This window comes from Eptesicus fuscus, chromosome 20 (genome assembly GCF_027574615.1).
Source record: "Eptesicus fuscus isolate TK198812 chromosome 20, DD_ASM_mEF_20220401, whole genome shotgun sequence".
Taxonomy (NCBI): Eukaryota; Metazoa; Chordata; class Mammalia; order Chiroptera; family Vespertilionidae; genus Eptesicus; species Eptesicus fuscus.
Window position 1 is genome coordinate 8629556 of NC_072492.1, and position 23306 is coordinate 8652861.

Below are 23306 nucleotides of genomic sequence, written 5' to 3' on the forward strand. Positions count from 1 at the left end.
CTGAACTTCAGTCGCCTAAATCTGAAAAACAACTGATTCTTCATTTATAATATAAACTCTTAAGCATAAAGGCTGCATCTTCCTTTTCTTTTGTACCTTTTTGAAGTGCTCTGTACAGGGGCCAGCACACAGTAGGTGTTGCATGAATGTCTCTTCATCATGGGACCCACACTCTTTGAGTAACCTCCGTACCTGGTCTTGGCATGGGTGGGGGCAGGCAGTGTAACAACCATAGCTCGCCCACTGGCCACCCCCACAGATGTGATCAGAAAAAGTGGGGCGAAACAAGCGAAGAGTAGAATGGCACGGGCAAAAGCTTCAACTACACCCTTACTCTTCTCTGAGGCTTTATTTTCCCGATCCTTATTTAGAAACACCCCCACGCCCTCCCTGTCTCAGGCCACCACTGTCCCCGGCCCCCCACCCAGGCTAGCAGCTGGTCTTTCCTAATCGGTCATACATCTCAGTAACAACAGGGCCTTCGCAGCTGTTGCTGAGAATACTAGCGGGTGGGATAGCGCCCAGCATTCATTCACTGGTCCTACTGTGCTTGAGAAAGGCTCGCGTTAATATGCTGCTAGTGAAACGGAAAGGTGCACAGGGAAAGAGAAGAGGAGGGCGGAGCGGGGAGGGAGGGGAGGAGAATTATTATTGTTGCGTTGTTCCTGGCATAAGTTTCATAATCACACAGTCCTGCCACAACCCTGTGTTGTGACGGAAGTCTACTCAAAACTCCAGGAGGACGTGAACGTTTTCAGTTTCGCCCATTTTCCTGTAAGATGGGGTGTCTGAGGCCAGTCTCTGACTGCTCTGCCCCGGGCAGGCTCCCCCTGATGTGGAAGCCTGGGAGCTGCCTGCACGGAGGGCAGGCAGGGCCTCCCCAGCCAGGCTGGCCCGTCGCCAGCCCCAAGTTCAGCAAAAGGCATCTCAAACTCCCAACCTTCTATAGCGGGAAGAATGGCCATAATCCTGCTCATTTCTATATATACCTTTCCCCTGGCGACAGCGGCAAAAAACGTGAGGCAGGAGCCGCTTCTCAGCCTGTGGTGTGGTCATTCTCTTTCCAAATATAGAGAAGGAATGAGCCAGGGGGCTCAGCGGGCCTATAAAAGCACAGCCGGCAGCAGCCCCTCGTAGCTGCTCTCGTGGGCGGAGGTAAGTCACAGCCCCTCCTGCATGGCTCTTGCCTCGGCGTGGCTGGGCACCCTGGGCCGGGCCTTGCCTGGCTTTGCTAAGAAATAGTTAGATGTGAAGGACAGGTCCTCTTTCCCCCTCCCCTCCCCATCATGGGCAGGACCCCTGGACTCTCCACGGGCCTCGGCCGGTCCAGCGGGGTCACGGCCTCCCTTTGCCTCTCTGAGTGGTGCAGGGACCATGGGATGCGGCGCCTTCCTGTGCCCTCACCTGCCCCACCTGCGTGTGCCTGCCACGCGTCCCGTCCTCCTGAGACCAGCCACACCGTCCGGTGTGTCGGTCAGCCGGTCTTAGAGATTGCTCCCTGCCCCAGGCCTAGAACCACATGCTTTTAGACAGAGATGCTGTTTTTATTGTCCACTTCTAATGCGAGGCATTGCAGACTGAAGTGCGGTCCAGAGTGAGCTGGTAAGAGCCAACCAGGTTGGGGGCAGTTGGGGACTTTTACTACCTTAGTGGCTTACTTGTGGGTCCTGTCCCATCTGCTCCTCCAGCTTGTCTCTGGGGTAAGTTATTAGTCCTTTCTCCTCATTTACCTAATTTACCAGCCCCTGTTCATCTCCCACGAAGGCCCGCCCCACAGCTCTCCTTGTTTAAGAAGGCAGCCCCCACCCTCGAAGCCGGACCGGACGCTGCCAGGTGCCCTGAGCTTCCCTCTCGCGTTCTCTGCAGGTCTGGTTTCCACGGCTGCTGCGCCTCATTGTCCTGTGTGTGTGCCTCTCAGGTGAGAACTCTGGCCACGTCCCTGGCTGGGGGGAACCTGAGAGCTCAGACCAGGACAGGGAGGCTGGGGAGGAGCAGAGAGGAGCACTTAGGAGACCTTCCGAAGGAGGCGAGGTCAGACGCGGCTGCTGTCCTCAGCAACGGGAGGCAGCCCCGCCGCTTTCCTTGTGGGAGAAGTGGCCACCCACCTTCGTTCAAAATGGTTCAAAAGCTCCTCAGCTGTTAGCGATTGAGCAGGATCTCTTTGAAGAATGGCCTTTGTTTTTTATGGTGTTTGTTTTAAAGCTTCCCTGGGCAACACCTGGATTTCAGAGGAAGTGAGGTCCAAGCGGGCTGGGCTCACCTCTAGGTCCTTCAGCGAGCCGAGCCTCAGATAACGGGGAGATGGGGTTACATGTGTTCCGCTGATTTTCCCAGCACTAAGTCTCGTGGGTGGGGCTCCTGGGACCCAGCACAGCCTGGACCTGAGCCGTGGTAGAGCAGAGGCGGGCAGGCCTGGGCCCGCTGGGACGCGGCGGCTCACGGTGGCTTGCCTTGCAGCTGACGCCATGAGCAGCGACACTGAAATGGAAGTGTTCGGCATGGCCGCTCCCTTCCTCCGCAAGTCGGAGAAGGAGAGGATCGAGGCGCAGAACCAGCCCTTTGACGCCAAAACCTACTGCTTTGTGGTCGACTCGAAGGAAGAGTACGCCAAGGGGAAAATTAAGAGCACCCAGGATGGGAAGGTCACGGTGGAAACCGAAGACAACCGGGTGAGCCCCGTCCAGGCCCGCATGGCCTACTGGCTCTCCGCCTGCTCCTCGAGGCCTGGTCCATGCATCGCCCCGCGCGGCCCGGCCCTGCCCAGGTGGCCCTGGCGCCAGCGCGCCTCTCACAGCCTCACTGCTCGGCTTCCTCGGAGAAAGCACAGCCAGTGCTGGTGCAGGTGGGAGACCTGACGTGGCTGATGAGAGCAGTTGGGTCAGGTGCTTCTGTCAGTGTCCACGGTGCTCTGAGTCAGAGGGCCCGGCTCTGTGCATCCCGAGGGCGGGCAGCTGAGAGTCCAGAAGTAGGCAGGCCCGTTTGGAATACTCTCCTTTGGTAGCTTAGGTTTGCCCCCGATTCTTCTAGCAACAGCTGTCTCACCCAGGAAGTAAGGACAGTGGGTGAGGGGCCCTCTCCGACCGCAGCTCAGTGTGAAACCCCAGCCTCCCCATGTCCCATGAGCAGGCAGCCCGCAGGCCTAGGCCGTGTGGGAGTGTTAAGAGGAATGCTGGACGTCCCTAATTTCTGGACTCTAGACCAGAATCTAGAAGAATCTGGAATGTTCCAAGAAAGTTAAAGGTAAAGACGGGAAAAATAAAATCGGAAAGAGGAAAGGGAAAGAACTAGCACCTAGCTGTCCTGGGCGCCCACACCCAAGTTGGGCGTGAGTAGAAAGGCACTGACAGTGCCCCTCCGGGCTGCGGGCTCCCCCCTGCCGGGCTCTGTGTTGCTGATAATGGAGCGGAGACTGGGCTCGCAGAGCGGCAGGGAAGACGGGGCCAGCGTGAAGGATGGCCATCTAAGACAAGCCCGACCATCCCCAGAGGGCTGGCTGCACAGGGGCCGAGGGAATCTCTGCAGAAAAGGCAGGTATCCAATGCCTCGTCCAGAGAGAACCAGAGTACGAGTCATGTTCAAAGGTCTCAGAGAGAGGAGGTGGGCAGGGCAGGGGCAGGAGCGGCTCTGTGCCCAGGAAGCCTGCGGGCACGGGCCAGCCTTCTCCTCCCGGGAACCGCGGACACAAGCTCAGGCCTGGAACCACGGCTCTGCCTCATGGTCCCCTAACCTGGGTGAGAGGCGGAGGCAGGAGGGGGTGAAGCATGGGTGGGGGGTGGTGAAGGGGCCAGCTTCAGACCCCGCTCAGGGGCCGGACAGCTGCTCTCAGAGAGCTCCGGGTATGGTAACGCGGGTGCCCGCCTGCTGCTCCAATGCCACCTCCGTCTTTCTCCTCCATCCCCGTCTCAGGGACGGTACACACGCCATTCTGAGTAAACAGGAATGAGCCCCCCACTGCTGAGCAGTGCGGTCCGGCTGGGGTCCTGAGCCGCGGTTCCTCCACTCCCCCAGCTGTGCCTGCACCTGCCCACAGAGGCCCCGCCCTCGCCTCGGCCCTTGGCAGCGGGCTAACCCAAGCCCTGCGTGGCAGAACCAGGTCTCCCGCCGGCAGCACCATCGCCAGCTGCCCCCAACCGTGTCTCCCTCGCTGCCAGCGGGCGTTTTCCCTCGTGCTTGCTCCGGACCGCGGCTCACCAGCCTCTTCGCGGGAGACAGGTCCGCAGTGGGCACCCGCGCAGAGAACCCGTGGTGAGCACCGCGCCTCTTCCCTTTCAGACCCTGGTGGTCAAGCCGGAGGACGTGTACGCGATGAACCCGCCCAAGTTCGACCGGATCGAGGACATGGCCATGCTGACGCACCTGAACGAGCCGGCCGTGCTGTACAACCTCAAGGACCGCTACACCTCCTGGATGATCTACGTCCGTGCCAGGGGCACCCTGGGGCTGCGGGTGGAGAGGCCTGTGCGGTGATGGGATTTGGAGAGATTCGTGTTTGACTGAGCTGTTGAACAAAAGACGGGAAATGGAACAAAGAGGAAAGGGGGGAGAGAAGCTAGAAGATGAGAGAGGAGGATGAATGGGACAGGAAGGAGAGGGGCTGGAGGAAGGAGGGCAGGAGCAAGAGGAGCCAGCGGGGAGCAGGAACCACAGGCTTTGGGCTCAGCTGTCACTCACCAGCTGTGGGCGGTCCAGCCACGCCCCTCCTTGAGTCTCAGGGTCCTCACCTATAAACAGAAATGACATGTTTCCTCCTTTACTAATTTATTGTAAAAAAAAAAGTGAAAAAACAATACAGTCAAAGGTTTTATATACACATACATACACATGCATATGTATTTTTTACCCTCCCACAGACCTACTCGGGCCTCTTCTGTGTCACCGTCAACCCCTACAAGTGGCTGCCGGTGTATAACCCCGAGGTGGTGGATGGCTACCGAGGCAAAAAGCGCCAGGAGGCCCCGCCCCACATCTTCTCCATCTCTGACAACGCCTATCAGTTCATGCTGACTGGTAGGTTTCCAAGAGGAAGCCTGGAGTGGTGAGCAGGCGCTGGACAGGGCTCCCGAGGAGTACCACGTGGTCTTGGGCCTGCACCCCGTACTCCTGGGCCTGCACCCCGTGCTCCTGGGCCTTCCCTATTCAGCCTGTGACCTCCGCACAAAGGAGAGGGGGGTTAAAGATGCTTAAAGAGCAGAAAGAGGCCAGTTCTCCGAGCCCCTTGCAAGCTCTGGTGAGAAGTGTGCATTTATTGCAAGCACTGGTTAAACCCTATGAAACTAAGATTTCTATGGGCCAAAACATTATTGACAATCTCACACGGTTCAACCTAATACAGTCAGAAGCCACTGCCCGGCGACAAGCCACTGGCTGGTTTTAAGCAGGGGCTTAACCTCTCTGAGCCTCATTCTCCAGCTCCCACATGGGACTAAACTAACTGCGAGAGAGCAGAGGAATTGTGCATTGAGCTATGACTGCTTGAGAAGGGGGGTAAAGAGGGAGCTCTTTTTATATTGCCATCGACTCTGTTTTATTCTTGCGTTTGGCAGATCGTGAAAACCAGTCCATCCTGATCACGTAAGTGTCCGGGCGCAGGGCAGTGTCGTCGCCGTGGCTGCTGTCCCCGGTGCAGAAGGCAGCGGCGCCACCTGCTCTGTTCTGTCCACTGGAAAGCATTAGGACAAAGTCCAAGTGAAAGGTCGACGTGGGGTGGGCGAGAAGATACGTGGGAGGCCTCAGAACATGCATTACCCATCCTTGGGTCAGCTCAGCTGTGGGCCTCCCGGCCTCTGCCTCTCAGAGCATGTCCAGGCCTCCGTGTGGCATCTTGAGAGACTGTTTACGCTAACAGAACTTCTCTCTCTCTCTCTCTCTCTCTCTCTCTCTCTCTCTCTCTCGATCACTCCCAACAGCGGAGAATCCGGGGCAGGGAAGACTGTGAACACCAAGAGGGTCATCCAGTACTTTGCAACAATTGCAGCGACTGGGGACCTTGCCAAGAAGAAGGACTCCAAAATGAAGGTGAGGAGATGAGGGAGGCTTGCTGTGTTCCACGGCTCCCCTTTGTCTTAACTTCCTGGTGAGGGGCGAGGGAGGCAATACCCCCTGCTCCAGGAGAGGAGAGCAGGCCGGGAGTTAAGCCTGAAGGACAGCAGCATCTGAGGTGACCCGCGCAGGGCTGATGGGACAGGACCAGACCCTGTCACCGTTCTGGAAAGTGAGGCTCTGAGAAAGGTCCGCTGGGAGCATCGCAGAGAGCTCCTTCTTTTGTGGCAGAATCACAGCCCCCCTATCGAGAGAACTGCAGCGTGTGTTCCCTTTCTAAATAAAAATATTACAACGGTTTGAAGTGAATCAGACAACCTAACTGACTGGAGAATCAAGGAATGCAGTATTAAAAGAACCTCAAGTCAAGACCCTCACTATAGCTAAATAGAACAACGTGGCAAAGGTGTGCTGAGTGAGACAGGCTGATGATTTGCTTCGGCCTCACATTGGGAAGGGGGAGGGAGGGACTGGCTGTGCCCTGACTGCCAGGCACACGGACCGGCAGGAGCGATGGGGCGGGGAAGCATTGCTTACCGTGTGCTGCGGCTCCTTCCTCCCTTGACCCGGTGCCTAGGGGACGCTGGAAGACCAAATCATCAGTGCCAACCCGTTGCTGGAGGCTTTCGGGAACGCCAAGACCGTGAGGAACGACAACTCCTCCCGCTTTGTGAGTCCCAGTCCAGACACGCTGGGGTTTTCTCTGTGGCTTATGAGACAAGCAAGGTCCCGTCCTCACAGAGGTTGCAGTCTGGAGGGAAGAGACCGCGAAAGAACAAAACAAATCAGCAAGACGATTTCGGATAATGATACATTCGTATAAAGTTCAACAAGCAGGGCCTGTGATAGGGTTAAGGGGGCAGGGTCTCCTTTAGACGGTGTTGGCAGGGGAGGCCTCCAGGTGGGGGACTGTGAACCCTGAGCTCTGCAGGGTGAGGAGGAACAAAGGACAACACAAGTGCACAGACTCTGACATAGGAGGGGGCCTGCTGGGAGGGGAGCAGCTACAGAGAGGTGGGCAGGGGGCGCCCATGAGGTGAGGGGAGAGGCAGAGAGACCTGTCACGTAGGTACCTGTAGACCTAGAGGAGGAGTTTGGATTTCACGCAGAAAGCTACTAAAGGATTCTACAGGCAGGAAAGTGATATGGTTTGATTTGCATCTAGAAAAAAACAGTCTCTTACCTTGTTGGCTGCACGCGTGGGGTGGCTTGGAGGCAGCGTGGAATAAAGGAATGGGGAGGAAGGCACATCATCTGGAAAGAGGAGGAGGGGGAAAGAGAAGGAGGGAGGAAGAGGAGGACATGTGATTTCCAGCCATAGGGAATAAAGCTCCTATCAGCTGGCCCAGGAGGCTGCTGGGAAGCTTGGAGCTATGGTAAATGCTGGGCTCCGTGTCCCCGCAGGGCAAGTTCATCCGAATCCATTTCGGCACCACGGGGAAGCTGGCCTCTGCAGATATTGAAACTTGTAAGTAGATGCTCGGGATCGGATGTCTCAGGGAGGTGGGGGGCAGCTTGGAAAACAGTGCTGTGTTGTGTTCACAGATCTGCTGGAGAAATCAAGAGTGACTTTCCAGCTGAAGGCTGAGAGAAGCTACCACATCTTCTACCAGATTCTTTCCAACAAGAAGCCGGAGCTCATAGGTGAGCAAGTCCCCAGGAGGGCTGGTCTTTCAGGCACTTTGGCTCTGACATCACTGGTCCAGGTAGAGCCGCACCTATACAAAGGGGACTCTGCAGACAACAAAGTTTGTTTTCGAAATGAGATGTAGGTATATTGACAGTGACGTGCCAATTTGAAACAAAACAAAACAAATCCAATGGACAGCAACAAGATGAAACCACTACTGAATTCAGGGCTGGTTTATAAAAGCCTTCTGAATAACTAAGTATTTAATTGACATTTAGCGCCCCCTTGTGTTCAATCACGGAAACCCATCTTTCACCAAATGCTGTGAGGCCAGTGCAAAATCAATGAGCAATCCAGCCTGTGGAGAGTCCCTGCCCTTTGTTCTGCACCCTAGGGGCCTGAGCACTCGCTCTTCCGTGCCCTTTGGCTGTGTTTGCCCACCCTTCTGGTCCCAAGCCTGGGAACAGGTCGCAGCTTTTCAATCTGTGCCCCCCTCCCCCAGACTCCGCCAGCGTCCCTTTTACCTGTTCTGAACCTACTTCACTAAGCACCATGCAGAGCAAGAGACTTCAAATACTGCACTCTCCCTGGCTTCTTCCTCTACACTGCATGGGCCGGCTGCGCTGTCTTCCCCGCACACTTTATATCCAGTCATAGCCTGAGCACCGAGAGGCTGTTTAAGAGATCTCGAACTCTAAATCCAATTTGGGCTCCAGCCGTAAGAGTTTCAAACCAGAACAGGAGCTCAGACCCACTGGGTGGGTGTTCTCTTTGCATCTATGCGACCTCCTCTAACGACTCATTTCAGAGCTGCTGCTGATTACGACCAACCCTTACGACTACCCGTTCATCAGCCAGGGCGAGATCCTGGTGGCCAGCATCGACGACGCGGAGGAGCTGCTGGCCACGGATGTAAGTAGAACAGAGAGAGGTGCGGGGTGCTCGTCCTTGCCCCTGGGGTCAGCCGGCTGACATGCCGTTCTCTCCATGCCAGAGTGCCATTGACATCCTGGGCTTCACTGCAGAGGAGAAGTCGGGGCTCTACAAGCTCACGGGCGCCGTGATGCACTATGGGAACATGAAGTTCAAGCAGAAACAGCGGGAGGAGCAGGCAGAGCCTGACGGCACCGAAGGTACAAAGTCACTGAGACAGGGTGTAAGCCAAGCATGTCAAACTCGCAGCCGGCGGGCCGCATGCCCTGAGTTTTCATGCCTGGTGTAAGCCAAGGTCGGTGGGTGTTCGACTGAGGCTGTTTGAACCTCTCCAGGGCTCAGGTGCCTGTAGGCACTGTTAGCGCCCGTGTTTGCCGAATGGCTAGAATGGTCCGGTTTCAGCTGCAATGAGCAGTGATGGGACTTTCTGGAACCCCTCCTGCCTTTCAGACCATCTGCCATGTTCTCTGGGGGACTTAGCTTCCAGTGGCCGCATGTACGCCGTTTAGAGATAGGAAAAGTAAAACCCCCTGAGACAAACAGCCGCCTCGGCAGCATCTGGATGGCTCTCAAAGTGCCTCTTCTTCGTTGCCAAGCGTCAGTGCTTCCCTCTGATCGTCTTTCTTCTGTTGGCAGTGGCTGACAAGACCGCCTACCTGATGGGCCTGAACTCCTCGGACCTCCTGAAGGCCCTGTGCTTCCCCAGGGTGAAAGTGGGGAATGAGTACGTGACCAAAGGTCAAACTGTGGATCAGGTAGGCGGCCGCTTCGGGGCGGGGAAGGGAGGCAGGTACACGATGGCCGCTGCCGGCAGACTCATTCGCTGGTCTTCCCCGCAGGTTCACCATGCGGTGAATGCCCTTTCCAAGTCAGTTTATGAAAAGTTGTTCTTGTGGATGGTCACTCGCATCAACCAGCAACTGGACACGAAGCTGCCAAGACAGCACTTCATTGGGGTTTTGGACATCGCTGGCTTTGAGATCTTCGAGGTTTGTGTTGCTGGTGTTCATGCTTTGTGTTATGTGGCCTGTGTGAGGGAACTGGTTTTTATGATTCTGTAAGGGAGATGCTGAGGTGGATGGCATGTCATAGCATCACATCTTGTAGGAAAACTAGAGGAGGGTGAATCAAGAAGAGAATGTGAAGAGGATTTGTATTATTTTAAGAGGGGTTGTATTACTTTAAGAGAGGGGAGTATTTGTGTCAAGTACAATTTTAAAGGCATAGTCCAATGAATAAAAAAATCTCAAATGCAATTACTGACTTAGGGAGAGCCAAGCAAAGAAAGAATTTGATAATAAGCCCATCATGCAACATTTTACATAGATATCCTATTAGCATAGAGCCATTCATCAAAGTGTATATTTGGTGTCTACCAGATAGAAGACATGTAGGTAAATAAAAGATGAGCTCAAAGTCCGTAGATGAAGATGCGAAGTATATAAGGTGCACTGAAGAGTAACTACAAAATAAGACTGCCTGTGGTGGGTGCACAGGCGAGGCCCCGACCCTGGGAACTCAGGAGAGGGAGACACACCTGCTAGATGGAGGTGCAGAGGAGACTCCAAAGAGGAGACATGACTTGTAATCAGCCCTGGAGACTGTGACCATATCTGAAAGCAAAATGAGCTGGCTGGAGCCGAGCAATGAGGGGGGAGGTGGATGGGTCTTTGACTTAGAAAGAAGTCTAACTTTTCACATGAACATTGTATTTTGGTGTTAGTACAACAGCCTGGAGCAGCTGTGCATCAACTTCACCAACGAGAAACTGCAACAGTTTTTCAACCACCACATGTTCGTGCTGGAGCAGGAGGAGTACAAGAAGGAAGGCATCGAGTGGACGTTCATCGACTTCGGGATGGACCTGGCTGCCTGCATCGAGCTCATCGAGAAGGTACCCTATCTGTCCACTCAGTGGCCGCTCCTCTCACCCTCTGCCATTCACCACCGCCGCTCTGGTTCACCCACATGCATTTTGCTTTAATCTAGCCCATGGGCATCTTCTCCATCCTGGAGGAGGAGTGCATGTTCCCCAAGGCCACAGACACCTCCTTCAAGAACAAGCTGCATGACCAGCACTTGGGCAAGTCCAGCAATTTCCAGAAGCCCAAGGTTGTCAAAGGCAAGGCCGAGGCCCACTTCTCGCTGGTGCACTACGCGGGCACCGTGGACTACAGCGTCTCAGGCTGGCTGGAGAAGAACAAGGACCCCCTGAATGAGACGGTCGTTGGGCTGTACCAGAAGTCCTCCAACAGGCTCCTGGCACACCTCTATGCCACCTTTGCTACCACGGACGGTAACCGACTCCCCAGAGTCCCCTGTAGTCATGCCTCCTCCTTCCAATTCAGCCCACAGGACCCCCAAATCCCCAGTGGCCTGCTAACAAGCGCGCACCAATATCATTTCTTCCAGTTGACAGCGGAAAGAAGAAAGTTGCCAAGAAGAAGGGCTCTTCCTTCCAAACTGTCTCTGCCCTTTTCAGGGTAAGAAAAACACACGTTTACTTGCTTGTAGCTGGTTTGAGTCATTGCAAAATGAGCAATGTAGAGATTCCAAACTCGGTGATTCCAGAACAGCAATGTGGTCTTAATCTGGTAACTGTCACTTGGCGAGGAGCTGGTGTGATGATGTTTAAGGGAGGGCTGACGGAGGGAGGGCTGGAACTTAAGGATCATTTGGTTCTGTAACTAGCTGGGCTGGCTGGCCTGGGAGTGGGTCCCTCGCACACACTTTCTCACTTGCCCGAAGGACAGGCAGGAGCACCTCATTCACCCAGGGGGGCTGCGTACATCTCTTGAGTTGATTTCGGGGGGCATTTTCTACTTCGTTAGTCTCTGGCTCACTGTGAAACAAAAGACTATTATGTAAGGTTGTGGGTTTTGTGTGTGTGTGTGTGTGTGTGTGTGTGTGTGTGTGTGTGTGTTGCCCACTCCTCTAGCCATAGGACTATTAAAAGAAAGAGTTAAATAGCTCCATCATTCTTTAGAATCCATGGTAAGTTTAAGAGACGAATCTTTTCATTACAATATTTCTCTGTGTTTGTGAAAGCCTACAGTGAGCTGTCGAATTTAATCTTTCTCTTTCAGGAAAACCTGAACAAGCTAATGTCCAATTTACGAACGACGCACCCTCACTTTGTGCGCTGTATCATTCCCAACGAAACCAAAACCCCAGGTGAGACGGCGGCGGATCTCTGGGCGGCGGCCGGTCTCCGGAAATGCTGTGCGGGGCTGACGTCCTTGCTTCCTTCCTTGCTTCCTTCCTCAGGGGCCATGGAGCACAGCCTTGTCCTGCACCAGCTGCGCTGTAACGGCGTCCTGGAGGGCATCCGCATCTGCCGGAAGGGGTTCCCCAACCGCATTCTCTACGGGGATTTTAAACAAAGGTGTGTCATAAATATCCTGCATGATTCGCAGTAAGATGTGCACATGCTGGAATTTGAGAGAGAGAAATACTGATGAAAAAACTTCAACAGAACCGTTAGGGACCTTCCATGTAAAATGAATAACCTCCCACGTGGCCACAGTGTACATACTTCCTTCCTCCACGTTTTCTCAGGAGCTTATCTGATGTGCACGTGGCAGAAAACACCTGGACTGGGGATCGGGAGGCCTAGCCTCTAGGCCATGACCCAACATGTGATTATGGCGGCTTTTTTTCTCTTTCTGGACCTTGGCTTTCTTGCCTACAGGAAGAGAGACTGAATGGATGGTCTCCAAGGTTAATGATTTTGCTAATAGTCTATGATTGCTTCTGTGTCTCAATGGCAGATACCGAGTGCTGAATGCCAGTGCAATCCCAGAGGGACAGTTCATCGACAGCAAGAAAGCTTGTGAAAAGCTGTTGGCCTCCATCGATATTGATCACACCCAGTACAAATTCGGACACACCAAGGTAGCCTCAGTTCTGACAGCTGCTGGCCTTTAGTCCCTTGTAGACTTTCGCAGACACGGCCTCACGCCGTCCTTCTCCCCTCTAAGGTGTTCTTCAAAGCTGGCTTGCTGGGAACCCTGGAAGAAATGCGCGATGACCGTCTGGCCAAACTGATCACTCGGACACAAGCTGTGTGCAGAGGGTTTCTCATGCGCGTGGAATTCCAGAAGATGGTGCAGAGAAGGTGAGTGGGGTCTTTATTCAAACATGAGCTCTTCTGAGAATGTGTGTGTGTGTATGTGTGTGGGGGGGGGTGTCTTTCTGAGAAATAACCGATATTTTGTTTTCAGGGAGTCCATCTTCTGCATCCAGTACAACGTCCGCGCCTTCATGAATGTCAAGCACTGGCCCTGGATGAAGCTCTTCTTCAAGATCAAGCCCCTCCTCAAGAGTGCGGAGACCGAGAAGGAGATGGCCACCATGAAGGAAGAGTTCCAGAAGACCAAGGATGAACTGGCCAAGTCAGAGGCAAAGAGGAAGGAGCTGGAGGAAAAGCTGGTGACTCTAGTCCAAGAGAAAAATGACCTGCTGCTCCAAGTACAGGCTGTATGTGTTTAGAAATCTTTTTGTTTTCACTTTTCTTCTAGAATCGATTATTTAAGAAAACTAGAATTTTGGTGGAAGTTTTGCTTTTCGGTTCAGATGCTTCATAAAGAACTTCGTATATAACAAAATACTGAAATGTCACACGCCTTATCTCATTAAAGGAAATCATGATTCTTTTTTTAAAGGAAAGTGAAAACTTGTTGGATGCTGAGGAAAGGTGTGATCAACTGATCAAAGCCAAATTCCAGCTGGAGGCTAAAATTAAGGAGGTGACCGAGAGAGCCGAGGATGAGGAAGAGATCAATGCTGAGCTGACGGCCAAGAAGAGGAAACTGGAGGACGAATGTTCAGAACTGAAGAAAGACATCGATGACCTTGAGCTGACACTGGCCAAGGTTGAAAAGGAAAAGCATGCCACAGAGAACAAGGTACTCTCTTTGTGGGTCTTTCCAGGATGATGTTGTCATTGTAAACCAAGCTGTATCTCTTCTTACAGTTGCTTGTGGCTTCTTCTTAGGTTAAAAACCTGACTGAGGAGCTTGCTGGGTTGGATGAAACCATCGCAAAGTTAACCAGGGAGAAGAAGGCCCTCCAAGAGGCCCACCAGCAGACCCTGGATGACCTCCAAGCTGAAGAAGACAAAGTCAATTCTTTGAGTAAAACCAAGAGCAAACTGGAACAGCAAGTCGATGACGTAAGTAAACACTGCTAGTTGGCAGTCCTGGAACATCAGGGTTGAAAGAGCTCCCTTCCCCCCCAAAAAAACCCTCTGGCGTAAAAGCATTTGTTCTCATAAGGAAATGATGCCTTTTGCAGCTGGAAAGCTCCCTGGAGCAAGAAAAGAAGCTCCGTGTAGACCTGGAAAGGAACAAAAGGAAGCTGGAAGGAGACTTGAAGCTTGCCCATGAGTCCATATTAGATCTGGAGAATGACAAGCAACAGCTGGACGAAAGGCTCAAGAAGTATGCGCTCAAACCACTGTTTCAATTTTGCAACTTACTGGTATTTTGTCTTCACACATTCTCCATTTCCCATCACAGGAAGGATTTTGAATACAGTCAACTGCAGAGCAAAGTGGAAGATGAGCAGACACTGGGCCTCCAGTTTCAGAAGAAAATCAAAGAGCTCCAGGTAGGAGGTGTCTGGGATTTTTCTTTTACAGGCGGGTCACTCACAGTGCGCTGGGTGCTCTGTGCTACAAGCCATTTTGAGCACGTGGTCCCACCGTGGGCCTGCCTGCCTGCCGCAGCGGTTTCCTTTCTGCGCGGCTGCCAGAGCCTGTGGATAGTTTTTTATATGATCTTAAGTAGAATACATAATTGAAGTATTTGAGTCAACATTTCACTGACGGGACAATGTCCCGGGTTGATCACTGCGGGGTAAGGACTATGTTGGTGCAGGAAAAGGTCATATTAAAGATAATTAGCAATCCTCCTATTTCTCTGGGAGCCGTTCCAGAATTGGTTTGTTAATGGGGATGGAAACTAGCCTGCTCTTGGCATGCCGAGGGAGTCACTCGGGGGCTGACTGGCTCACAGGCTCGCATCGAGGAGCTGGAAGAAGAGATTGAGGCAGAGAGGGCGACTCGAGCAAAGGCAGAGAAACAGCGCAGCGACTACGCCCGGGAACTGGAGGAGCTGAGCGAGCGGCTGGAGGAGGCGGGAGGCGTCACCTCCACCCAGATCGAGCTGAACAAGAAGCGGGAGGCCGAGTTCCTGAAACTGCGCAGGGACCTGGAGGAGGCCACCCTGCAGCACGAAGCCACGGCGGCTGCTCTGAGGAAGAAGCACGGGGACAGTGTGGCCGAGCTCGCCGAGCAGATAGACAACCTGCAGAGGGTCAAGCAGAAGCTGGAGAAGGAGAAGAGCGAGTTCAAATTGGAGATCGACGACCTCGCCAGCAACGTGGAGAGTGTGTCGAAATCCAAGGTACCTGGGCACAATGCTCTGGATCGAAGAGACCTCTTGGGTCATTCAGATCTCAGGACTGACTGACTTTTCTCCTCTTTCTCAATCCTTTAGGCGAATCTGGAAAAAATATGCCGAACTCTGGAGGATCAGCTAAGTGAGGCCAGGGGCAAGAACGAGGAGGCTCAGAGGAGCATGAGTGAGCTGACGGCACAGAAGTCTCGGCTTCAGACAGAGGCTGGTGAGCGACTGGAGGCGGGAGGGGTGACACCTCAGGGAGCCCTACAGGGGCAGCTGGACAAAACAAAAGGGCAGACTTTGTTTGGGGGAGAATTTCTACAAAAGCACTTTTTCAGGAAAGAAACTATTGGAATAACCCAGAAAAAGAGCTGTTCAAAATATTCTGAAAGAGGAGAACACAGAGTGTGAGTTCAGTCAAAACACGAGAGAGAGGTAGGCCAGAAAGAGAAGGAACGCAAACTGTCACGCGGTTTAAGCTCTTTCAGAATAGAACCTGAACTGAAAGAGGCTGAAAGGCAGGACTCGGACTAGGAACCGAGCCCCACGGCCTTCCTCCTTCTTGCTGCACATGTTTTCCGATTGTCTGCGATCAAGACAGTGAGTAAAGGAACACGGCCACTTTGTTCTTGGTGTGCAATACAAACACCAGGGCCATTATTGGGGCTTTCCCTGGGAATGTGGCTTCCCCAGCTCTGGTCCTGCGGCCCATCATCACAGGTGGACCAATCCCTCACCAGCAGCCACAAGACAGTGAAGACAGGAAGTGTAGTTGCCATTCCAAAATAATCTTCGGGTTCTAGAGTCCTAAAGCCTCTCACCCCCTCCTTTCTTCTCTTACCTCCTTGTACATGCAAACCCGAACTTAGCATATTCCTCCAAGAGACTACCTTCAAGTCGTTAGCGATATCGAGTCCTTGGAAAAGCACTATTTCCCTTAATGACAAATCGACAAACAGCTGGAAACACCGGCCACTGGGAGGTCTGGTGGGAGTGTTTACGTGTTCCTGGCCATGCCTAACTTTACCCTTGTCCTCATGAGTTATGTTGGCAAAGTCACTTCACATTTCTAGTCATTTACAACAATACTTATCAGGTCAGGCTTCCACTCTCCTTCTCACGGACTCACCCCTTCACCCCCAAGAAAGGACCACACCTTATCATTTACTCTCTCCCCAGATCTTCTCACAGTGCCTTACACACAGTAGGAGCTTTTAAGTGAATGAATGAATGGATGCACTAATGAAACATTTCGTTCTGGACACAGGTGAGCTGAGTCGTCAACTGGAAGAAAAGGAAAGCATAGTATCCCAACTCTCTAGGAGCAAGCAAGCTTTCACCCAGCAAACAGAGGAGCTCAAGAGGCAGTTAGAGGAAGAGAACAAGGTACACATCTGAGCGAGCGCTTCTCTGAGCTAATTTTCAAGAACCACCGGGCAACTTTATTCCGTAGGTGCTGAGAAGAGGAACAGACTTGGGTTGTGACGTGCACATGGCATTAAAATATCAATCCCCCGGGGGCTCTTCTCTTTCTTAATGATTTTCAGGCCAAGAACGCCCTGGCCCACGCCCTGCAGTCCTCCCGCCACGACTGTGACCTGCTGCGGGAACAGTATGAGGAGGAGCAGGAAGCCAAGGCCGAGCTGCAGCGGGCGCTGTCCAAGGCCAACAGCGAGGTTGCCCAGTGGAGGACCAAGTATGAGACGGACGCCATCCAGCGCACAGAGGAGCTGGAGGAGGCCAAGTATGCAACTCTATTTACCTTTAGAACTTGAACCCTTCAATGATCATATGATAGCGGGCACTGACTTTAGAACTACTAGGGAGTGAACTTGTTTTGCGACTAGATGTCCCCCCATCTCACCCTTTGCGTGTGGTGCTGTGCCATTGGAGGGACCCGCCTTAGCGTATTTCCTAAGACAAGCCACTTTGATCTTGGCTAGAGGCAAGGCAGGCTGTGGGTCCCTGATTTCTAGCAGCCAGGAGGCTCTCCTGAGCTTAGGAAAGCAATTACATGTTTGAATCACAAGGTTAGTGATTCCAACATGATGAATAGTGATGTCCAAGAGGCTTGAAACTGAAACAGCATCTGCTTCTCTTTCATATCCTCCAAGGAAAAAGCTCGCTCAGCGCCTTCAAGATTCCGAGGAACAGGTTGAGGCAGTGAACGCGAAGTGTGCTTCCTTGGAGAAGACCAAGCAGAGGCTGCAAGGGGAGGTCGAGGATCTGATGGTGGACGTGGAAAGAGCCAACTCCATGGCCGCGGCTCTGGACAAGAAGCAGAGGAACTTTGACAAGGTGCGGGGTCAGCCCTGTGCGGGGTCAGCCCTGTGCTGCCGAGCGCAGTGATGCGGGGAATACCTGTGGTCCTATGAGGGGGAGACTGGGTCCCCTCCTGCCCCTGCTGCACAGGGCCCTAACTTCACTGAGCGCTGGCTTCCTCGTCTGTAAAGTGAAATGGGATGGGATGGGGCTGGAGTTCCTTTCGAACATTGTCAGTGGAGACAAACACGTTTCTACAAATGTCCTCCCTCCCCCTCTCCCCCTCCCGCCACACACACACTGAGTGGCTGACGTGCAGGAATAGAACCTGGGCACTGGGAGAAACTTTCTGGGAGCCCCCTTGTGGGATGGCAGATAGGTTGAGTTTTAATGAAATAGTTAAAAGTGCAGGCCCATTTTCATGTTGGGGAAAGGGTAATTATGCTCAGCTAATTCCTTCTCAGAGGATCCATTTAGTTTTTGGAGACAGTCATTACTGATCAGTTATGGATCTTGAATAAATTCACAGAACAAAATCTTGGCTAGTCCACCAATGAAGAGCAAGGAGCTAGGCAAGAAACACCCCAACTCTGAGCTTTCCCTTAGGGTGGTATGTAGTTAGGAGCTGGGGGCGGAGCTAGTCAGCGGGTCACCTCCTCGCCTGTCCCAGGTGCTGGCTGAATGGAAAACGAAGTCCCAGGAGAGCCAGGCGGAGCTGGAGGCGGCCCTGAAGGAATCCCGCACCCTGAGCACCGAACTCTTCAAACTGAAAAATGCCTATGAAGAAGCCTTAGATCAACTTGAAACTGTGAAACGAGAAAACAAGAACTTGGAGCGTAAGCAGTTGAAACCTCCTGAAACCTCCCTCTCACAGCTGCCGAGAGTGTTCGGGAGAGAGTGATGCCCGGCTCCCATTTCTGGGCCCTGTGTGTGCTCGAAGAGCATTCATGGGAGGGGCTATTTTGGGGTCTTTCTCTCTAGAGCATCTTATCTGTAGGAAACAGCCCTTAGAAGTGTAATAAACTAGTGAAAAGCATGTAGTTGATGCTGCCTGCCCGGGAACCCGTGCAGAGGTGTTCAAATGCATCATAACTCACTTCTTTGCAGAGGAGATAGCAGACCTCACAGAACAAATTGCTGAAAATGGCAAAACCATCCATGAACTGGAGAAATCAAGAAAGCAGATCGAGCTGGAGAAGGCAGACATCCAGCTGGCTCTGGAGGAAGCAGAGGTAAGCGGACTCTGGGGCGGCGCAGGCGCCATGAAGCTATGGTGGGCGCCCCCTGGCAGGCTAGCTGGCCCCACTGTCTTTATTTTTGCCTCTGTAGAACCCACAGTCCGAAATCTGCATCCTTCCTATCAAACAGCATGACTGCAAGTTGAATAAGATAATACTGTGATTGTCTTAAATGTATTGGGAAAAATCATTACACTTAAAATAGGTCTAAAAATGAGATTTTACAAAATCTTAGATGAGTTTAAAATATGCACGAGGTTGCCCGGCTGTGGTGGCCCAGTGGATTGAGCATTGTCCCATGGACCAAGGGGTCCAGAGTTCAAATCCAGGTCAGGACACATGCCTGGGTTGCAGGCTCGATCCCCAGTGGGGGGCATGCAGGAGGCAGACAATCAATTAGTCTCTCTCATCATTGATGTTTCTATCTCTCTCTCTCTTTCACTTCCTCTCTGAAATCAATAAAAATATATTTTAAAAATATGCACAAGGTGTTTTACGCTCCTAAGAAATATGATCATTGCCCTAGCCAGTTTGGCTCAATGGATAGAGCATCGCCCTGTGGACTGAAAGGTCCCAGGTTTGTGTCAGGTCAAGGGCACATGCCTGGGTTGTGGGCTTGATCCCCAGTAGGGGACGTGCAGGAGGCAGCCAATCAATGATTCTCTACCATCATTGATGTTTCTATCCCTTCCTCTCTGAAATCAATTAAAAAAATTAAAAGAAGAAATATGATCATTTAATGTTATAATTTCCTGATGATATAACCTAAACCAGTGGTCGGCAAACTGTGGCTCGCGAGCCACATGCAGCTCTTTGGCCCCTTGAGTGTGGCTCTTCCACAAAATACCATGTGCGGGCGCACACGTACAGTGCGATTGAAACTTCGTGGCCCATGCGCAGAAGTCGGTTTTCAGCCTGGACGAGTCTATTTTGAAGAAGTGGTTCTAATGCCGAGCCACACTCAAGGGGCCAAAGAGCTGCATGTGGCTCGCAAGCCATGGTTTGCCGACCACTGACCTAAACAAATAGTAAGGAAACATTTCATTTCTGCACTGAAGATAAATTAGGGATTGTGAATTGCAGAGTTAGGGTTATGAACATTCCATTGAAGCTTTATCACCAGGAAGGGCAGTGTGGCAGGCGTGGCACCGACCCCGGCACTATTCCCGTGTTTTGTTCTTTAAAGGCTGCCCTTGAACATGAAGAGGCCAAGATCCTCCGAGTCCAGCTGGAATTGACACAGGTGAAAGCGGAAATCGATAGAAAGATCGCCGAGAAAGATGAAGAGATTGAGCAGCTGAAGAGAAACTCCCAGAGAACCGTGGAGACCATGCAGAGCGCGCTGGACGCCGAAGTGCGCAGCAGGAACGAGGCCATCAGGATCAAGAAGAAGATGGAGGGGGACCTGAACGAAATTGAGATCCAGCTGAGCCACGCCAACCGCCAGGCTGCCGAGACCCTCAAGCACCTCCGGGGTGTCCAGGGACAGCTGAAGGTCTGAGAGCGCTCCCGGTGGGAAGCCTCTCCTGCCTCAAACACTCAAAGGGGTCCTAATGCTGACCTCCAACGAGACCGTTCCTTTCTCTCTGGCTAGGACACCCAGCTGCACCTGGATGATGCTCTCCGGGGCCAGGAGGACCTGAAGGAGCAGCTGGCGATCGTGGAGCGCAGAGCCAACCTGCTGCAGGCCGAGGTGGAGGAGCTGCGGGCGTCTCTGGAGCAGACGGAGAGGGCCCGGAAGCTGGCCGAACAAGAGCTCCTGGACTCCAACGAGAGAGTGCAGCTGCTGCACGCCCAGGTGAGCGCGGGGAGGAGGGGAGGTGGGGAGGCGGGGGGCGACTCAGCCCCCGACGCCTGGGTAACCCCACTCCTCTCACCCCAGAACACCAGCCTCATCCACACCAAGAAGAAGCTGGAGACAGACCTCATGCAGCTCCAGAGCGAGGTTGAAGATGCCAGCAGGGATGCAAGGAATGCAGAAGAGAAGGCAAAGAAGGCCATCACAGATGTGAGCTTTCCCGGAGCCTGTGGCTGCCCTGACCCTGTCATTAAAGCCCCTGCCCTCTCCCAACCCGAGATAGTTCCCCTTAGACAGGTGGGGCTCCCCCAGGGCACACGTGGGGTGCATTCTGCTCTGAAACCACTGCCCACCTCCCTCAAACACAGCTGTCGTCTCCTGCATATTTAAAAGGTGGATATGAGAAATACAGGAGCATAGAGGAAAAAAAAAGACCGGGAAGGATTACATTCTGTCTCTTAGGTCCAAGGGGACTATGCTCTTCTCTCCTTCAACATATGACTTATTCCAAGTATAAAAGTGAGACGATCAGCTGTCAATATCCCACCACATTTCACCTCACGTGAAGCCCGGCATGGCTCCCAACAGCACCCAAACTTTCTGGGCTCAGATGTCTTCTCACCAAGGCCACAGCGCCCACAGCGCCACCTGCTGCCTGAGGAGGACATTACCTTGCAACTATTTTGCTCTCCTGCTGGTTCACGCACACCCTGATTCCCTAGAGGCCTTCCCTTAACCTCCCTACCTCCATACCTGTGATGCAAGGTATCAAAGCAATCTTCCCTACATTTCAGATTCCTTTGAAAAAATATATTGGTGATAACAAAAGAATTTCCTTGGGTGGGCAAAGTTCCAAGGAGGCCAGTTTAAGAAACGGAAGAAAGCATTTCCCCTCCAGTCCCTGAGGTTCCTTTCTGTGCCTGATGTAGCCCACTTCATATTCCCTACGGAAGGGTGGGCTCATCATCTTACCTACGGCGCTTTCTGTTAGCGTGGCTCTGGTCCTCTGGCCACCCAGGTTTGGGCAGCTCCTCGGCACTTGACCCCTGCCTGCATCTTAGTGGCTGTGATTGGCTTTGCAGGCGGCCATGATGGCCGAGGAGCTGAAGAAGGAGCAGGACACCAGCGCCCACCTGGAGCGGATGAAGAAGAACCTGGAGCAGACGGTGAAGGACCTGCAGCACCGTCTGGATGAGGCTGAGCAGCTGGCCCTGAAGGGCGGGAAGAAGCAGATCCAGAAACTGGAGACGCGGGTACTCTCAGCGTAAACAGCTTCCCAACTTCTCCCATTGGTGCTCCAGCCCCAGACTAACCCCTCCAACCGTGTCCCCAGATCCGAGAGCTGGAGTTGGAGCTTGAAGGGGAGCAGAAGAAGAACACTGAGTCCGTGAAGGGCCTGCGGAAATATGAGCGGCGGGTCAAGGAGCTAACTTACCAGGTGAGTGAGAAGAAAACCGAGACACCCTTTTTCTCCGTAAAGTGCAAACGACACCTCGGGTTCTGTCTTCGAAATACAGGAAGACACACTTCAGCCCCAGGAAACTGGCCAGACCTCACGCCGCTCTCCATTTCCATGTTCCCATTTCTAGAGTGAAGAGGACAGGAAGAATGTGCTGCGATTGCAGGATCTGGTGGACAAACTTCAAGTGAAAGTCAAGACCTACAAGAGGCAGGCGGAGGAGGCTGTAAGTCAGCCGCGTGCGTGGCTTAGAACTGCAGCCTGTCTGTTTCTCACGGTGAGCTCTCGGACAGGTGCTCGCTGGCCTCACCTGCCTGGGCGCTTTGGTTTCAGGATGAACAAGCCAACGCTCATCTCACCAAATTCCGGAAAGCCCAGCATGAGCTCGAGGAGGCTGAAGAGCGTGCCGATATTGCAGAATCTCAAGTCAATAAGCTTCGTGCTAAGACCCGAGACTTCACCCCCAGCAGGGTAGGTGGCTCCCGCGGGAGCTAGCCGGAGAGCAGCAGATGCGTGCGGGACTCACAGGCCCTGATGACTGGGAAGGACCCGCTGTGATGTAGACATTTTTGAACTGGAAGGGGCCCTAGAGAACCCGCAGCGTTAGAGCTGGTGGACCCTGGGTTCAGGAAGGGAAGGGGTTTGCCTAAGGTCACATAGCTGAGAACAGCCCCGCTAGAACCCAGTTCTGAGTCGCACTGAAAGACACCCCGTTCTGGAAAGGAAGGAAAGGTTCCCACTGAGACCTTTCAGTGCCCTCTGCTGGCCCCGTCCTCAGTCATGTTCCATGTAGATACCTGTAGGCGGAGGCCCAGTGTGGGGGGCTAGTTCCCTCTCAGGGCCAGTTTCTCATCTCTGGGTGAGTTCCTCCAGGTGTGCCATGTGCATTCTCCTGAGATCCAAAAAATATCCCACGTCCCAGTGAAATATACAAGCAAGCAACTGCCTGCCACTCACCAGGAGAGGGCGCAGGAGGCAACGTGTCTGCCACATGCTCAGGCTGCCTGCTGTCTTTGCAGATGGTGGTCCATGAGAGTGAAGAGTGAGCGACCCTCTTCTGGAACAGGACAGAAGATATGCAAAATGTATATTTTCATGGTACCTGGCCATCTTACCTAATTTCCATGTGACTGCTTTTCACCTGCAATAAACTTTGCTTTGTTTTCAGTCCGGGGCTCTTTCATTGTTTTCTCTTCGCCATGGGGAAGTGGCTCATTGTTTGGTGATTTTAATGCTTAATGTTGAAATCTCAGTAAGCAGATGGCTTGATCAATTCAACTGGTGTGTGTTTGTGGAGACGGGCAGAGATTGCTCTTGTTTAAATTTGAGATGAGATCAGAAAGAAAAAGTGCTCCTAGGGTAACCCCAGCTTTGGCAGTGGGAGGCAGGAGAGGAGGAGGAGTTTGTCAAGAGGCATCTCTCAATATGGCAGGAGGGAAACCCAAGTTGAATAGGGTTATAAGGCAAGGGATTCCTCTCCCCCAATTCTATCAGGGAACCTCCGGGAAGTCTGTTGGGCAAATTTCACACCAGCACTGTGCTA

The 23306-nt window shown here is 53.0% G+C and overlaps 1 protein-coding gene across 1 annotated transcript; it reads left to right on the forward strand.

Moving 5' to 3' along the window:
* The first annotated feature begins 2465 nt into the window (after positions 1 to 2465).
* LOC103296852 (myosin-3) lies at positions 2466 to 22809 on the forward strand. The gene is made up of 39 exons (XM_008153448.3): positions 2466 to 2669; positions 4273 to 4416; positions 4851 to 5007; positions 5544 to 5571; positions 5907 to 6015; positions 6617 to 6709; positions 7444 to 7507; positions 7585 to 7683; positions 8478 to 8581; positions 8664 to 8802; positions 9239 to 9357; positions 9442 to 9591; positions 10326 to 10496; positions 10592 to 10898; positions 11015 to 11085; positions 11689 to 11776; positions 11870 to 11987; positions 12373 to 12496; positions 12583 to 12719; positions 12826 to 13081; positions 13267 to 13509; positions 13599 to 13775; positions 13898 to 14043; positions 14122 to 14212; positions 14620 to 15009; positions 15103 to 15229; positions 16274 to 16392; positions 16554 to 16750; positions 17121 to 17304; positions 17939 to 18104; positions 18376 to 18500; positions 19693 to 20001; positions 20101 to 20304; positions 20389 to 20514; positions 21387 to 21557; positions 21638 to 21742; positions 21894 to 21989; positions 22097 to 22234; positions 22783 to 22809. Exons 1-39 carry the CDS (start codon positions 2466 to 2468, stop codon positions 22807 to 22809), a joined length of 5823 nt encoding a protein of 1940 aa, XP_008151670.2.
* The last annotated feature ends 497 nt before the right edge of the window (positions 22810 to 23306 follow it).

What these genes read in the sequence shown, in the direction of transcription:
- LOC103296852 (XM_008153448.3), top strand. Translation starts at nt 2,466, where the DNA reads ATGAGCAGCGACACTGAAATGGAAGTGTTCGGCATGGCCGCTCCCTTC. An exon ending in CACCTTTGCTACCACGGACG is followed by an intron (nt 10,899 to 11,014) that starts GTAACCGACTCC and finishes CATTTCTTCCAG; the next exon opens with TTGACAGCGGAAAGAAGAAA. An exon ending in TGCAGCTGCTGCACGCCCAG is followed by an intron (nt 20,305 to 20,388) that starts GTGAGCGCGGGG and finishes CTCTCACCCCAG; the next exon opens with AACACCAGCCTCATCCACAC.